This window comes from Salvelinus sp. IW2-2015, linkage group LG9 (assembly GCF_002910315.2).
Source record: "Salvelinus sp. IW2-2015 linkage group LG9, ASM291031v2, whole genome shotgun sequence".
In the NCBI taxonomy this organism is placed as follows: domain Eukaryota; kingdom Metazoa; phylum Chordata; class Actinopteri; order Salmoniformes; family Salmonidae; genus Salvelinus; species Salvelinus sp. IW2-2015.
The window spans coordinates 25,080,657-25,096,766 of record NC_036849.1 but is presented as its reverse complement, the minus strand read 5'-3'; the positions used below and the strand labels follow the sequence as shown (position 1 = coordinate 25,096,766).

The 16,110-nt window shown below is 46.2% G+C and overlaps 1 protein-coding gene across 1 annotated transcript in view; it reads left to right on the top strand.

Annotated features, from left to right (window-relative positions):
- Window positions 1-16,075, top strand: part of LOC111969039 (rab3 GTPase-activating protein non-catalytic subunit) — a 21,691-nt gene extending 5,616 nt beyond the window's left edge. The window contains 25 exon segments of the mRNA XM_070445232.1: window positions 137-285; window positions 758-837; window positions 1,189-1,278; window positions 1,460-1,599; window positions 1,995-2,190; window positions 2,377-2,520; window positions 4,179-4,261; window positions 4,375-4,463; window positions 4,731-4,794; window positions 5,002-5,129; window positions 5,313-5,526; window positions 5,659-5,756; window positions 5,916-6,021; window positions 6,144-6,304; window positions 6,426-6,600; window positions 6,740-6,913; window positions 7,002-7,108; window positions 8,999-9,065; window positions 9,149-9,219; window positions 12,572-12,607; window positions 12,715-12,861; window positions 13,081-13,296; window positions 13,562-13,849; window positions 14,861-15,025; window positions 15,265-16,075. Of these exon segments, the coding sequence (XP_070301333.1) occupies window positions 137-285; window positions 758-837; window positions 1,189-1,278; window positions 1,460-1,599; window positions 1,995-2,190; window positions 2,377-2,520; window positions 4,179-4,261; window positions 4,375-4,463; window positions 4,731-4,794; window positions 5,002-5,129; window positions 5,313-5,526; window positions 5,659-5,756; window positions 5,916-6,021; window positions 6,144-6,304; window positions 6,426-6,600; window positions 6,740-6,913; window positions 7,002-7,108; window positions 8,999-9,065; window positions 9,149-9,219; window positions 12,572-12,607; window positions 12,715-12,861; window positions 13,081-13,296; window positions 13,562-13,849; window positions 14,861-15,025; window positions 15,265-15,417 (3,341 nt within the window). The 3' untranslated portion in view covers window positions 15,418-16,075.
- The last annotated feature ends 35 nt before the right edge of the window (window positions 16,076-16,110 follow it).

The following is a 16,110-nucleotide window of genomic DNA, read 5'->3' as shown; positions in this document are numbered from 1 at the left end:
AGGAGGACAGGGAGTGGGGCAGGAGCATGGTGAGCAGAAGGTGGAGAAGATCATGGATTCTGGTTGAAAGACAGTGAAAGTGTAGCTATGTTCTCCATTGTAACGGTGCTCTCTCTCTCTGTCCRTCCCTCGTCAGGTATAATGACGCTGTGTGTGTTTGACCAGATGAAGAATGCGTCTATCCTGGGGGGTTTCCATGCCTCTGTGAAGGGCAGCCCCCCCGCCATGAGTCAGTACATAACTGTGGGGGGAGGACCCTACACAGGCTTCTACTACGCCATAGAGGTGTGTGTTTGTTTCYGTTTGTCCATCTTTTTCCTCACCTCATGCCTGTCTATTTACCTCCTTGAGAGATTGGTAGTTACTCTTTAATAAGTAAGCACAGTCGGCATTAGTTCAGACCAGTAGCAGTGATTTTTGACTTTTCCATTCCCTCTAGAGCAGGGATGGGCAATAATTTTGGCTCGTGGGCCATATCATAATTTCTAAATTCAGAGGAGGGACGTTATTTTGAAAAAGGGCAGTTATTTGAACATTATAAAGGTCCATTATAATTTCTACATACTTTCTATCTAGCCTGTAGTGTTATTTTAACCCAAAATAGTTTACCCCCCACCCCCAAAAATGGTTTTTACTCAAATCTCCCTCAGACTGGATTGCCTTATTTTGACCACCCCTGCTGTAAACAGAGCTGAGATTTCCACCAAAGCAGCACAAAAATGTCCAGTCATAAAATCTTGTTTTTATCTCTTTCCAGGGTAGCTCCCAGCCTCTCCTCTCCCATGTGGCTCTGGCTGTGGCGAGCAAACTCACATCGGCCTTGTTCAGCGCTGCCAGGTGCGTGTGTTTTTCTTGGTGATTGTATGTATGAGTCTTTTCTCGGTTGTCAGTAGCTTGGCCTCCTACTCCCTTTAATCATGGTGAGTATTCCCTGTGGTGCTGTGTGCAGGTGTGTTGATACGGCTGGGGCCTTCACTGAGCCATGCTACCTCTGATACAGCCACACAGGACACAAAGCAGCAAAATCAATACACTGATATATAGCCTCTTTCCTGACAACTAATTCATTATAACTCTGTATGTCCTCTCCCTCTTCTCCCTCTGTCTTTCTTCTGCATTGCTTCTTTCTTTCTGCACCCTTTCTCTCCTCTTTCCTTCTCTCTCTCCTATCTTTTGCTCTCGCGTCAGTGGGTGGCTGGGCTGGAAGAAACAGAGTGAGGAGGAGCCAACTCAGAAACAGAAGCCCAAGGTGGAGCRGGCCACGCCCCTGGCAGTCAGGTGACCAACACCATCCCTTTTGTCAGAAGAACTAGGGAACTGTTTGTGCTGCACACGCAATCAAATTGCCAAGTTATCTTTTTATCACTAACATTAATCAATGAGCCTTTTTTTTTTTTCATTTCTCACTTAACTGATTGCTTAGCCCAACTCTTTCCTCCCTCTCGTGTCCCGCCCTCAGGTTTGGTCTCCCAGACTCGCGGCGTCACGGGGAGTTCATCTGTCTGTCCCCCTGTAACACTCTGGCTGGGGTCACGGACGACTTCGGCAGGGTCACGCTGCTTGATGTGGGGAGAGGCATAGCTATCCGCATGTGGAAGGGTGAAAGAGAATTCTCCCTTCAGCACTCAACAGTAGGGCCGGAACGATATCAGTATCGTAGCAAGAAAACAAAACATGAAAACAGGCCTAATGTTGGAAACAAACATCATTATGATGTCATCCAGAGTCACATTTATTCATTTCCAAGCTATAGTACACAATATTCAACATACAGCAGGTTTTTAAAGGACCAAAGAGTTTGGTCTGCTTCGTGTTTTCATTTTTGCCATAGAAAAATATTGCGATACTGGTATCATCACAGCACAACTCATCAGTAAATGAATTATCCGGTTTAGTATAAAGACAGCTAATGTTGAGTAGGGTCTAGTGTTTGACTTGGAAAAATGCCCTACTTATATATCTAGTTATAATAACCTATTTCTGTGTTTTCCCAGGATACCGGGATGCCCAGCTGGGTTGGGTGCAGGTGTCTGAGGGGCGGGGCGAGCGCGAGTCCTCGCCCTCTGCGCCCCTCCCTCGGCGCCACGCCCAGTTCCTGGTCATCTATGCACCCAGGAGAGGCATCCTGGAGGTGTGGGGCACACAGCAGGGTCCCAGAGTAGGAGCCTTCACTGTAGGGAAACACTGCAGGTACACACACACACACACACACACACACACACACACACACACACACACACACACACACACACACACACACACACACACACACACACACACACACACAGTTCTAATCGTATGTTTCTAAAGCATTTGAACTTCTGAACTTCTTTAACCAGTAACAATTTCCTTCTCTCCTATGTGTGTATGTGTCAGGTTGCTGTATGCAGGCTACCGGCTGATGGGGGTGAACAGTGTGACTAGTCAGGGCTGGCTGCTCCACACACAGCAGGTGTGTCTGTTTGACCCTGCTACTGGAGCACTACGCACTGTCACTGTCCCCTTCCATCTGGCCCTCAGGTGACTTTTCACACTAACACACACTTCGTAGTACGGTTGGGACATCTTGGGAAGATCAGGGGTACAATTCTTGTATTGTGAAAGATTCTACACATACAGTGCATTCGGAAAGTATTCTGACTCCTTGACTTTTACCACATTTTGTTTCGTTACAACCCTATTCTAAAATGAATAAAATCGTTTTTTTTAGTTTTTTTTGTGCAAATGTTTTACAAATAAAAAGCTGAAATATCACATTTACATAAGTATTCAGACGCTTTACTCAGTACTTTGTTGACGCACCTTTGGCAGCAATTACAGCCAAGTTTCTTTGGGGTATGACGCTATAAGCTTGGCACACTTGTATTTGGGGAGTTTCTCCCATTCTTCTCTGCAGATCCTCTCAAGCTCTGTCAGGTTGAATGGGGAGCGTTGCTGCACAGCTATTTTCAGGTCTCTCTAGAGATGTTCGATCGGGTTCCTGTCCGGGCTCTGGCTGGGCCATTCAAGGACATTCAGAGACTTGTCCCGAAGCCTCTCCTGCGTTGTCTTGGCTGTGTGCTTAGGGTCGTTGTCCTGTTGGAAGGTGAACCTTTGCCCAGTATGAGGTCCTCAGCACTCTGGAGCAGGTTTTCATCAAGGATCGCTCTGTACTTTGCTCCGTTCATCTTTGCCTCGATCCTGACTAGTCTCCCAGTCCCTGCTACTGAAACAACTCCCCACGGCATATTTCTGCCACCACCGTGCTTCACTCTAGTGATGGTGACAGGTTTCCTCCAGACGTGACGCTTGGCATTCAGGCCAAAGAGTTCAATCTTGGTTTCATCAGACCAGAGAATCTTGTTTGTCATGTTCTGAGAGTCCTTTAGGTGCCTTTTGGCAACTCCAAGAGGGCTGTCATGTGCCTTTTACTGAGGAGTGGTTTCTGTCTGGCCATTCTACCATAAAGGCCTGATTTAGTGGAGTGCTGCAGAGATGGTTGTTCTTCTGGAAGGTTCTCCCATCTTCACAGAGGATCTCTGGAGCTCTGTCAGAGTGGCCTTTCTTGGTCACCTCCCTGACCAAGGCCCTTCTCTCCCGATTGCTCAGTTTGCCCGGGCGGCCAGCTCTAGTAAGAGTCTAGATGTTTCCAAACCTCTTCCATTTAAGAATGATAGAGACCACTTTGTTCTTGGGGACCTTCAGAAATTTTTTTGGTACCCTTCCCCAAATCTGTGCCTCGACACATTCCTGTCTCGGAGCTCTACGGACAATTCCTTCGACCTCATGGCTTAGTTTTTGCTCTGACATGCACTGTCAACTGTGGGACCTTTATATAGACAGGTGTGTGCCTTTTCAAATCTTGTCCAATGAAATGAATTCATCACAGGTGGACTCCAAGTTGTAGAAACATCTCAAGGATGATCAATGGAAACAGGATGCACCAGAGCTCAATTTCGAGTCTCATAGCAAAGGGTCTGAATACTTATGTAAATAAAGTATTTCAGTAAAAYAATAATAATACATTTGCAAACATTTCTAAAAACCTGTTTTCGCTTCGTCATTATGTGTAGATTGATGATTGATGTAACGTAACAAAATGTGGAAAAAGTGAAGGGGTCTGAATACTTTCCGAATGCACCATACACAGCCTGTGTAGTTTTACCAAAGGGACGTAATGATTATGTTCCCTATGTCAGTGATAAGAAGAGTGAGAGGGCGAAGGACATGCACCTGCTGAAGAGACTGACCACACTACTGAAGAGCAGAGAGGTGGAACCAGGTACAACAGAGATGGAGGGGGAAAATGAACAGATGGGAGGATACCCTTTACAGAAGTATTTGAACAGGGAAAACCAGAAGAGCTCTTTCTTACCTTTGACCTCCTCTCCACAGATATCCTGGAGAGCGAGGCCCAGAGTGTACTGCTGGACATCAAACACCCTGCCGTTAAGAAACAGGTCAACACACATATATACACACACACACACACACACACACACACACACACACATACACATACACATACACATAACATACACACACACACACACACAACACACACACACACCATACATATATACACCACACACACACACCATACATATATACACACACACACACACACACACACACACACACAACATACCATACATACATACATAGTGGGGTCAGCACACCCAGGAATGTGGTGTACTACTACTTACTGCTCTCTGTCCTGTCCTTAGCCCTAGAGTCTTTGCTAGCCAATAAAGAATGCTCCAGTCTCCTGTCTGACCAACTCACCCGAGTCTTACTGGCCAGTCTAAAGGCAAGGTACTGTGTATTTCTGGATATTTATTGAGGTTGAATATTATTAACGTGTACAAATAGGTGTCTTAGTGCCTGTGTGTGTGGGTTAATGCCTGTGTGTGTGTGGGTTAATGCCTGTGTGTGTGGGGGTTAATGCCTGTGTGTGTGGGTTAATGCCTGTGTGTGTGGGTTAATGCCTGTGTGTGTTGCCCGTGTGCACTGTCCCTGCAGACCCAGAGGCGGTAGATGAAGGGTTGTTCCAGTTGTGTTCCTCCCAACTGAAACTGCTGCAGCTCTACACAGACATCCAACAGCTCCACTCTACTGGGGAGGCCACCACAGACACACACACTGAACCTGTGAGTACAACAAACACCACTGGTTGTACAGCAGTCTGACACTGAATTAACTAGCTACATTCAGAGCAGTAAACGGCAGGCCAATGCTGAGTTGTCAGCAACACTCACCAATTTTGAATCTAGAACCACTCTTCTATTTTCTCTCCCTCTTCTCTTGTTCCACATCCTCCTCTTCCTTTTCAGACGGAGGTTGCAGGTATAGAGGAGGAGCTGGCCCGTGTCTCCCCTACCCTGCAGCGCTACGCAGAACTCACGTCCGGCTCCCGCCCCTCCGTCTCTTTCGCCCAGGACTCCCCTGACGCATCACTTCCTGTCCGAAGCTTTCTGTCCCAGATGGAGTGTGAGGGAGAGGAGATCAGAGTGGTGCCAGGGCCCAACGCAGACTGGACACAGCTTGGTAGAATGAAAACGCACACACACAACACAAAGACACACACAGACACAGACACACACACACACACACACACACACACACTATTACCTATAAGTGTATTAGAGGTTAGTTTGTGTGTGTGTTTTTCCCCTGTAGGGAGCTTTCTGTTCTGGGGCTGTCTGACAGGAGAGAGCCCTCTACAGAAAGTCTGTAACACACTGCAGAAGACCGGCATCAGCCCACAGCAACTACTGGTGAGGAGAGGCGGGAGAGAGGGTGAAGAGGTGGTGGAGGAATAAGAGGAAGCCGATTCTAGAAAGGGATGATTTGGGTATGGGAGGAAGAATAGACTGTTTGAAATAGAATGAAATGTAACTCATCCATGTTGTTTGTCCGTGTGTGTTTTCCCTCAGTCTCTGCTGCTGAGTGTATGGTTGCACAGAGAGAAGGAAGTATTGAAAAAAACAGAGGCCGTCAGACACCTACACACTCTGCTCACTGCCCTCAGCTCCATGAAAGGTGTGTGAGCACATCTTATTTCCAATGTGTGCTGTGATGACATTGAGTTAGCTTGTGGTTAGATGGTATGTGGCTAGACTCCCATTGACTTCTGTAGACGGCTGTGTTCCTCCTCTCCCTAGGTGCGGTGGAGGAGTCGTGGGACATGCAGTGTGTCTCCCCCTGGTGGCAGCAGGTGCGTGCTGCATGTGTCCAGTCCCACAGTTCTGCTGCCGCCCTGTTGGCTGCAATAGTGGCTCACCGCGCTGCTAAGGCTAACATCACCATCCTGGCTGAAACCAAGGTCACACACCACACACACACATATAATCACCTGGCTCTGGCAAAGAAAAGGGTGAACACACACACCCTAGCACACACACACTGATATGTGTGCTTCGTCACTGACTCTTTGTGTGTATCAGTTCCAGCCAGAGTGGGAGGCGGTGTCGTTGGAACTGGAGCAGTGGGCGGTGTGTGTGAGACAGCTGGAGGACGTGTTGTCCCTGCAGACACTGCTGTGTGTGCCTCCTCCTCAGGGAACACCAGGGAGCGCCACACCACACTGCTCAGTCAAAGCCCTGCTGGAGGGGGGCCGAGGTACTGGATACGTACTATAAGAAATAAAAAGTCCATAATCCCGATCTGAGAGGGTTGGAATTGGTGAGAGAGATACAATCACATATACTGTAGATCAGTGATTACCTACGCTCTCTCTCTCCCCTTCGTCCTCTCTCAGGTGGTATAGCAGACAGCGTGGCTAAGTGGGTGTTCAGGCAAGACTTGGCCCCTGAGCGGCTGAAGGACATGCTGCAGAGGAGGGGGGATGCCGAGAGCACGGAACAGCCCTCCCAGCCAGAGCAGGGGGAGGGAGAAAAGAGCCAGGAGGATCCAGACTTCAACAGGGCAGCAGGTGAGTGTGTACTCCTGTGGTCACTAACCCGATTCCTCCATAGGGAAGTGTATTTGTTGTTGTTATATTAAAGTGTGTGTTCCTCCAGAGCTGCTAGTGTCTGTGTGTCAGCGTTTCCCAGACTCCCTCTCTCCTGACCTGCTGTTTGCCCACTGCTGCTGGGAGTACGTGGTGCAGTGGAACAAAGACCCAGAGGTGGGGCTCCATACAGTACCGGCACACAGACCTTCACATCCATAAACACACTCACATCTATACACACAGACATCCATACATACAGTGGGGAGAACAAGTATTTGATACACTGACGATTTTGAAGGTTTTCCTACTTCATACAATGTGATTTTCTGGATTTTTGTTTTAGATTCCGTCTCTCACAGTTGAAGTGTACCTATGATCAAAATTACAGACCTCTACATGCATTGTAAGTAGGAAAACCTGCAAAATCGGCAGTGTATCAAATACTTGTTCTCCCCACTGTATCTATATACACACTCACATTTACACACACAGACATGCATATACATACACATCTACAGTACCAGTCAAAAGTTAAGACACTTCTTAAACAATGTTTTTTCTTTATTTTTACTATTTTCTACATTGTAGAATAATAGTGAAGATGTCAAAACTATGAAATAACACATATGGAATCATGTAGTAACCAAAAAAGTGTTAAACAAATCAAAGTATATTTTAGATTCTTCAAATTAGTCACCCTTTGCCTTGATGACAGCTATGCACACTCTTGGGATTCTCTCAACCAGCTTCACCTGGAATGCTTTTCCAACAGCTTCATCTGGAATGCTTTTCCAACAGTCTTAAAGGAGTTCCCACATATGCTGAGGACTTGTTGGCTGCTTTTCCTTCACTCTGAGGTCCAACTCATCCCAAACCATCTCAATTGGGTTGAGGTTGTGGAGTCCAGGTCATCTGATGCAGCACTCCATCAATCTCATTCTTGGTCAAATAGCCCTTACACAGCCTGGATGTGTGTTTTGGGTAATGATAGTCCCACTAAGCGCAAACCAGATGGGATGGCATATTGCTGCAGAATGCTGTGGTAGCCATGCTGGTTAAGTGTGCCTTCAATTCTAAATAAATCAGACAGTGTTACCAGCAAAGCATCCCCACAGCAACACACCTCCTCCTCCATGCTTCACAGTGGGAACCACACATGCAGAGATCATCCGTTCACCTACTCTGCATCTCACGAAGACAGAAATCTCAGATTTGGACTCATCAGACCAAAGGGCAGACTTCCACCGGTCTAATGTCCATTGCTTGTGTTTCTTGGCCCAAGCAAGTCTTCTTATTGGTGTCATTTAGTAGTGGTTTCTTTGCAGCAATTCGACCATGAAGGCCTGATTCACGCAGTCTCCTCTGAATAGTTGATGTTGAGATGTCTGTTGCTTTTATTTTGGCTGCAATCTGAGGTGYAGTAATTTTTATGAACCTATGCTCTGCAGCAGAGGTAACTCTGGGTCTTCCTTTCCTGTGGCGGTCCTCATGAGAGCCAGTTTCATCATAGCGCTTGGTGGTTTTTGCGACTGCACTTGAGTTCTTGAAATTTTCCGCATTGACTGACCTTCATGTCTTAAAGTAATGATGGACAGTCGTTGAGCTGTTCTTGCCATAATATGGACTTGGTCTTTTACCAAATATGGCTATCTTCTGTATACCACCCCTCTCTTGTCGCAACACAACTGATTTAYCTCAAACACATTAAGGAAATAAATTCCACAAATTAACTTTTAACAAGGCACACCTGTTAATTGAAATGCATTCTTCATGAAGCTGATAGAGAGAATGCCAAGCTGTCATCAAGGCAACGGGTGGCTACTTTGAAGAATCTCAAATATAAAATATATTTGGATTTGTTGAACACTATTTTGGTTACTACATTATTCCATATGTGTTATTTCATAGTTTTGATGTCTTCACTATTATTCTACATCTAGAAAATAGTCAAAATAAAGAAAAGCCCTGGAATTAGTAGGTGTGTCCAAACTTTTGACTGGTACTGTATATACTGACAGTTTGAGGTGTACAGTCAAATATTTTGTTGTCTCTCTCTCTCTTTAGGAGGGGAGATATCTTTGTTGGGCGGTGGAGCACCTGAAGCTAGTCTCAAGTCCTCACATCCAGCTGGGTGAGACTATGCTTCACGTTATGCAATATTCACTCAGTGTGTCCCTTCGTTTGTGCTATAAGATGGTTCTCTTTCTCCTGCAGGCATCTCTTCAATGATGTGGAACACGTTCATCGTTAAATGTTTCTCAGCTGCTGCTTTCCTTATAGAGAAGGTGAGCAGAATATTAGGGATGTGCATCTTTCCCTTTCAACACAATTCGATATCTAGATGCACGGGCTCTGATACGATACAGGAACGATAAGTTTTAGTTTGAAACGAATCGGTTCGATACGATGCACTAACATTTGTTTGCATAAACACATACATTTTCCATTCCAAATTAAAATCTGCTGCTGATGGATCTGATGAGCTAGGACTCTGAGCTGTATTTGTCTGAGCTGACTTCTTTCTCTCTCTGTGTGTGTGTGTGCTGTATCTGTCTGAGCTGACTTCTCTCTCTGTGTGTGTGTGCTGTATCTGTCTGAGCTGACTTCTCTGTGTGTGTGTGTGCTATATCTGTCTGAGCGGACTTCTCACTCTCTTTGTGTGTGTAAATTATGTACATGTACACTGAACCAAACCCTAAACGCAAAATGCAACAAAGATTTTAGTGAGTTAGTTCATATAAAGGAAAAACAGAAAATTGAAAAATTCATTAGGCTCTAATCTATGGATTTCACATGACTGGGAATACAGTTGTGCATCTGTTTGTCACAGATACACTATATGACCAAAAGTACACATGTTTGTCGAACATCTCATTCCAAAATCACAGGCATTAATATGGACTAAGTCCATTCTTCTGTGAAGGTTTTCCACTAGATGTCGGAACATTGCTGCGGGAACTTGCTTCCATTCAGCCACAAGAGCATTAGTGAGGTTGGGCACAGGTCTTGGGCAATTAGGCCTGGCTCGCAGTCAGTGTTTAAATTCATCCCAAAGGTGTTTGATGGGGTTGAGGTCAGTGCTCTGTGCAGGCCAGTCAAGTTCTTCCACACCGATCTCAACAAACATTTCTGTATGGACTTTGCTTACTGCACGGGACATTGTCATGCTGAAACAGGAAAGGCCCTTCCCCAAACTGTTGGCACAAAGTTGGAAGCACAGAATTGTCTAGAATGCCACTGGAGCTAAGGGGCTTAGCCTGAACCATGAAAAACAGTCCCAGACCATTATTTCTCCTCCACCAAACTTTATAGTTYGCTCTATGCATTGGGGCAGGTAGTGTTTTCCTGGCAGCCGCCAAACCCAGATGCGTCCTTCGGACTGCCAGAAATTTGACAAACTGACTTATCTTATGACGGTGTCACGTTGAAAGTCACTGTGCTCTTCAGTAAGGCCCTTCTATTGTCAATGTTTGTCTATTGAGATTGCATGGCTGTGTGCTTGATTTTATACATCTGTCAGTAACGGGTGTGGCTGAAATAATAGCCTATRCAATAATTTGAAGGGGTGTCCACATACTTTTGTGTATATATAGTGTACCTTAAAAAAAAGTAGGGGCGTGGATCAGAAAACCAGTCAGTATCTGGTGTGACCACCATTTGCCTCATGTGGCGCAACACATCTCCTTCGCATAGAGTTGATCAGGCTGTTGATTGTGGCCTGTGGAATGTTATCCCACTCCTCCTTTAATGGGTGTGCAAAGTTTCTGAATGTGGTGGGAACTGGAACACGCTGTAGTACATGTCAAATCAGAGCATCCCAAACATGCTCATGTCTGGTGAGTATGCAGGCCATGGAAGAACTGGGACATTTTCAGCTTCCAGGAATTGTGTACAGATCCTTGCGACATGGGGCCGTGCATTTTCATGCTGAAACGTGATGGCGGGCCTCAGAATCTCGTCACGGTATCTGTCCATTCACAGTGCCATCGATAAAATGCAATTGTGTTCGTTGTCCGTGCTTATGCCTGCCCATACCATAACTCCACCGCCACCAGACACGTGGTTTGCCATCTACCCGGGACAGTTGAAACCGGGATTAATGCGTGAAGAGCACACTTTTCAGCGTGGGGCCGTGCAGCATTTGTCCACTGAAGTCGGTTACGACGCCGAACTGCAGTCAGCTTGCCAATTGCATTGTGTTGTGTGACAACTGCACATTTTAGAGTGGCCTTTTATTGTCCCCAGCACAAGATGCACCTGTGTAATGATCATGCTGTTTAATCAGCTTCTTGATATGCCACACCTGTCAGGTGGATGGATTATCTTGGTAAAGGAGAAATGCTCACTAACAGGAATGTAAACAACATTTGAGAGAAATAAGCTTTTTGTGTGTATGAAAAATATCTAAGATATTTTATTTCAGCTCATGAAACATGGGACCAACACTTTACATGGTGTGTTTATATTTTTGTTCAGTATGTATGGTGTATGTAGGGCTAAGCCACAAGGGAGACTGGGCACCTACCACCCCACTATCAGATAAGGGGGGGCAATGTTTGCTTTTTGTCCCCCCCACTTTTGATCTGAAATCACTAATCCATTTGTAATCTTTGCAGATTCAAAGTGTTTGAGCTAGTAATGTATCAATATTCCTCATTAAAATGAATATATATATAGCATAGCTTTTGATGTATTMTTTGCCAAAATCCAGACTTTTTCAAACTTTAAACAAAAACAACCACTGACTGTTTGCTCAGATGGCAACTCGTCGCAAATGCGCATGTGCCAATTGAATCTCAACAAGGAAAAAGTCGGTGGTTGTATTTGATTAACATTTATTGAAAATGTATGGATTTCAGCGAACAAAGGCACGCAACTACAGAGGATAAACATAGGTACAAGGTAGGCGTTCGATAATTAAATGCATTTGAAGTATTGACCTTGGGCGAATCGATGGAGTTGGTCCTAGGTTCCACAAAGCCTGGAGCTAGATTCCACAAACCCAGGTCTCTGCTCCACTGTTTGTGGAGTCATCAGAATCTTCCTTCACCATGGAGTGGAGTTTAGTTCACTATATCCAAATGAGAGTTGTCTCCAGCGGTAGCTTAGGCTATTCCGGTAAAATGACGTTTCAACAGCACCTTTGATAACAATAACCTTGAAATTACATCGGTTGAACTTGTCACTCAACTAATAAAGCCTAATATTGCGCAAGCCATTTTACAAACATTTGAATGCTGAAGGTGACCTACCTCTCGTTAGGCAATGTGCAGTTTGACTAGGCTACTGATATTGCCTGGAGTTGTTGACTTGTTGATCAATGACTGTCAACACAGTTACATGCTCGACACTGAAGGAGAGGAAATAAAGTAATATGAGCCATGTTAGTGAACCGGCGATACGTAACGTTTAAATCGAGTTTCTGACCGATTCAGTCCTATCTTAAAAATTTGAACCGGGGATCGATGCGTATCTGTGAATCGTTACATCCCTACAGAATATGTTCATCAGAACTGTCACATACAAAACATAAACATATTCTGTAGGGACATAACGATTCAAATCAGTCCCCAGTGTGTCCTGATTCTGATCACGATTCTCTTTATAGTGCTCCAATTGTTTGTTTCCTCTCCACAGGTGGGGAAGGCCCCTAAGGACCGCCTGTGTCGACGGGTGAGCAGCCCTGCCTATTCAGCCTTACATGTTTGCCTCTCTGATTGGGACTTGTGTTTTGGTTGTGAATAGACGTGTACATAACGTCTGTCTGTGTGTGTATTCAGGATGTGGGAATGGGAGACTGCGCCATGACATCATTCCTGGGCTCCTGTGTTCAGCTGCTACAGATTCTGATGGAGGTACGGATCAAAAAAGATGGATGGATGCATACAGTTGGGCAGATTAAAATGTTTCCCTGCGCTGCAGCACAGGTAAAAAGCATGTGCTGCATGCAAAGTGGGTATATGTGCATGTCACCATGCAAGAGAGTTTGTCACAGTGTACCATTACTGCAGCACGGGGATTTAGAAAAAAACTTTAAACTAAAGCATCTGTAGTTGCACAGATAGACTGCGCTTTGGATGGTTTTTAATAGTGATACTGGCAAGTGAGGCTGGTCCTTGGTTACTCTGAACCCCTCTCCCCTCCAGGCAGACTCGGGGGTAGAAGAGGTGCCTCCTCCAGAGCTGTGTGTGGAGGAGGTGTGGGGGGGAGCAGAGGGACCTGCCTCCCTAGCAGAGCTAGCCCTGGAGCAGAAGGGAGTTCACTACCCCCTTGTACAACACCACTATCTCCTGGCCTCTCTACTCCACACTGCTATGACCTTCAGTCTCAGGGTCAAACCACTCAGCCTGTTCGACAGCAAGGTGAGACAAACAAGTAGTGTAAACCAAAGAGTACACACATGCATAACACCTACAGCAGTGTTTACCAACCCTCTCCCCTGGCCCCCCCAGATGTTTCACATGTTTGTTTTAACCCTAAACTGGCACACCTGATTCAATTAGTCACAGGCTTGATGATTAGTTGACTGAGTCAGGTGTGCCAGTTTTTAAATGTCTGGGAGGCCCTGAGGAGAGGGTTGGGAAACACTGACCTACACTATACACTGCAAGTCTTTCCTTCTTCCAGGGTAAGAATGCCTTCTTTAGAGAGCTGTCGTCCATCCAGCTGATGCCCAGTGGAGACATGGACCCTGGCCTGGTCTCCCTCAGACAGGAGTTCCTGCTCAGGGTGTTGACAGGCTGGGTGACGACCCAGAGGGAGGCGGTGGAGGGCCCTGGGTCTGGGTCAGGGGACAAGACGTGGCCTTCTCTGTGTCTGGACCTGGGACTCCTGCTGCAGGTCAACCCGGACCTCCTGCGCAGACATCTGGTGTGTGAGCTGTACAACCAGGGCCTGGACCCCCGGGCAGAGCAGGTAGGTAGTCAAACACCAACAGGTCCCTCAATACACATCTGCTGGTAACTGGATAGAAACTGATACACATACTAACACATATAACATAAACCCCCCCAGTGAGTGTATTAGGTACACCCATCTAGTACCAGGTCGGACTCCCCTATGCCTCCAGAACAGCCTGAATTCTTCAGGGCATTCTACAGGGTGTTGGAAATGTTCCACATGGATTTTGGTCCATGCTGACGCGATGGCATCACGTAGTTTCTGCAGATTGGACGTTGGTATGTTCATGCTGCAAACAGCCTGTTCCATCTCATCCCAAATATGCTCTATTGGGTTGAGGTCTGGGGACTGACCAGGCCACTCAAGTAAACGGAATGTTCTTCCACTCCTCAATTGCCCAGTGCCAACACTGACCGTGTTCTCACTGGAGCTCTCTTGTTTTTATCTGGTAGGAGTGGAACCCAGGGTGGTCGTCTACTACAATAGTCCATCCGTGACAAGGATCGAGGAGTTGTGTGTTTCCGAGATGCTGTTCTGCACACCACTGTTGTACTGCACCGTTATTTGTCTGTTTGTGGCCCGCCTGTTAGCTTGCACGGTTCTTATCGTTCTCCTTCGACCTCTCATCAACAAGCTGTTTTCGCCCCAAAGGATTGCTGCTGACTGGATGTTATTTGTCAGTCTCACCATTCTCTGTAAACCTGGGTGGCTGTTTCTGAGATACTGGATCCGGAGTGCCTAGCATCAATGATCATACCACGCTCAAAGTCACTTAGGTCACTGGTTTTGCCCATTCTAACGTTCAATAGAACAGTAACTGAATGCATCGATGTCTGTCTGCTTTATAAAACAAGCCACGGCTACGTGACTCACTGTCTGTAGGAGAGATCCATTTTCGTGAGCGGGTGGTGTACCTAAAACTACATATTCATACACTCATGTCACATTTAATAACTTTATACACACAATGAATATGATCACTCACACAAAATATGACATTGAAGCCTGAGGTGTGTGTGTTGTCAGGTGATGTTTGAGGTGGAGGATAAGGACGTGTTGGGTTCCCAGCTGTTGGTTCTAACAGGCCAGAGGCTGAGCTACTCCCTGCTCCACACCCAGACCCAGACCCGACCCGCCATGGAGCTGCTGGCACGCCTCCCCCCCACACTCTGCACCTGGCTCAAGGCTATGGTGAGATCAACCTCTGTGTTACCTTATAACATGTTATAACCACTGTAGAACACCTGGCTCAAGCCTATAGTGAGACTTACCAGCCTCCTGAATACACACTATAACACCTGTCTTAAGGCCATGGTGAGACCAGCTAGTCTTCGGCGTCAACCTATAACCACTGAACAGCATATTGTGTAACTAACTCAACCCCCTAGTTTTGTGTGGGCTACTGATGCGTATCTGTGTGTTGTCCCCAGGACCCCAGTGAGCTGGGGTGCCCGTCGGTGCCCCTGAGTCAGACCAGCAGGCTGGTGAGCCGCCTCATAGAGATCCTACCTGAGAACCACGGCCAGTACAGCCTGGCACTACACCTACTGGAGGCTGTGGAGGACCTGCAGAGAGAGGACTGAGAGAGGGGGAGGAGGACAGAGAGGGGGAGGAGAGAAAGGACAGAGGGAGTAGAAGCGAGGGAACTAGATGGCTTCTGTGCATTTTCGTTCTTGCTAGCATCCAATATAGGAGTGAGAGAGTGGTAGTGAACTGGTATATTACCTATCATGTACAGGAAGCAGAGGTACCCTGTTTTTATGAGAGGCTTGTGCTCAGTTGAGAAGAAAAGGTTGAATCTAATTAAGTGTAAATGATCGAGGGGGGTAGGATGGGTTTTTAATTTAATCCAGTGCTCACTCATCTTACTCCGATTTCAAATAACATTGTATTAGGTTGATCAATGTCCAAGTCTGTATTTGAGAATGGAATATGGGGGGCCTAGATGGAGTTGGATAAGTCCTGTCACTTTGTCTCCCAGCTATACCTAGCAGCCCCTGTACTCTCCCTTTTAACATACTTAACGACACACTCAAAAGGGGGTTGCAGGGTGTGTGCCATATGATTGTTCAGTAAGCATCCCTTCCTCAGCTGTCCCTCAGATTAGTGATGTATGATAAACAGACCTGTTATTTATACATGCTGCAGTACTACTAGCTGTGCCTGTACCCACTGTACTGTTCTGTAGTTGTAATCTAGACACTGGGGGCAGACAGCAGAATAAAAAAAGTTAAATGCTCAGCATGGTTTCTCTCTCTCTCTGGGCCTGGGGTAAG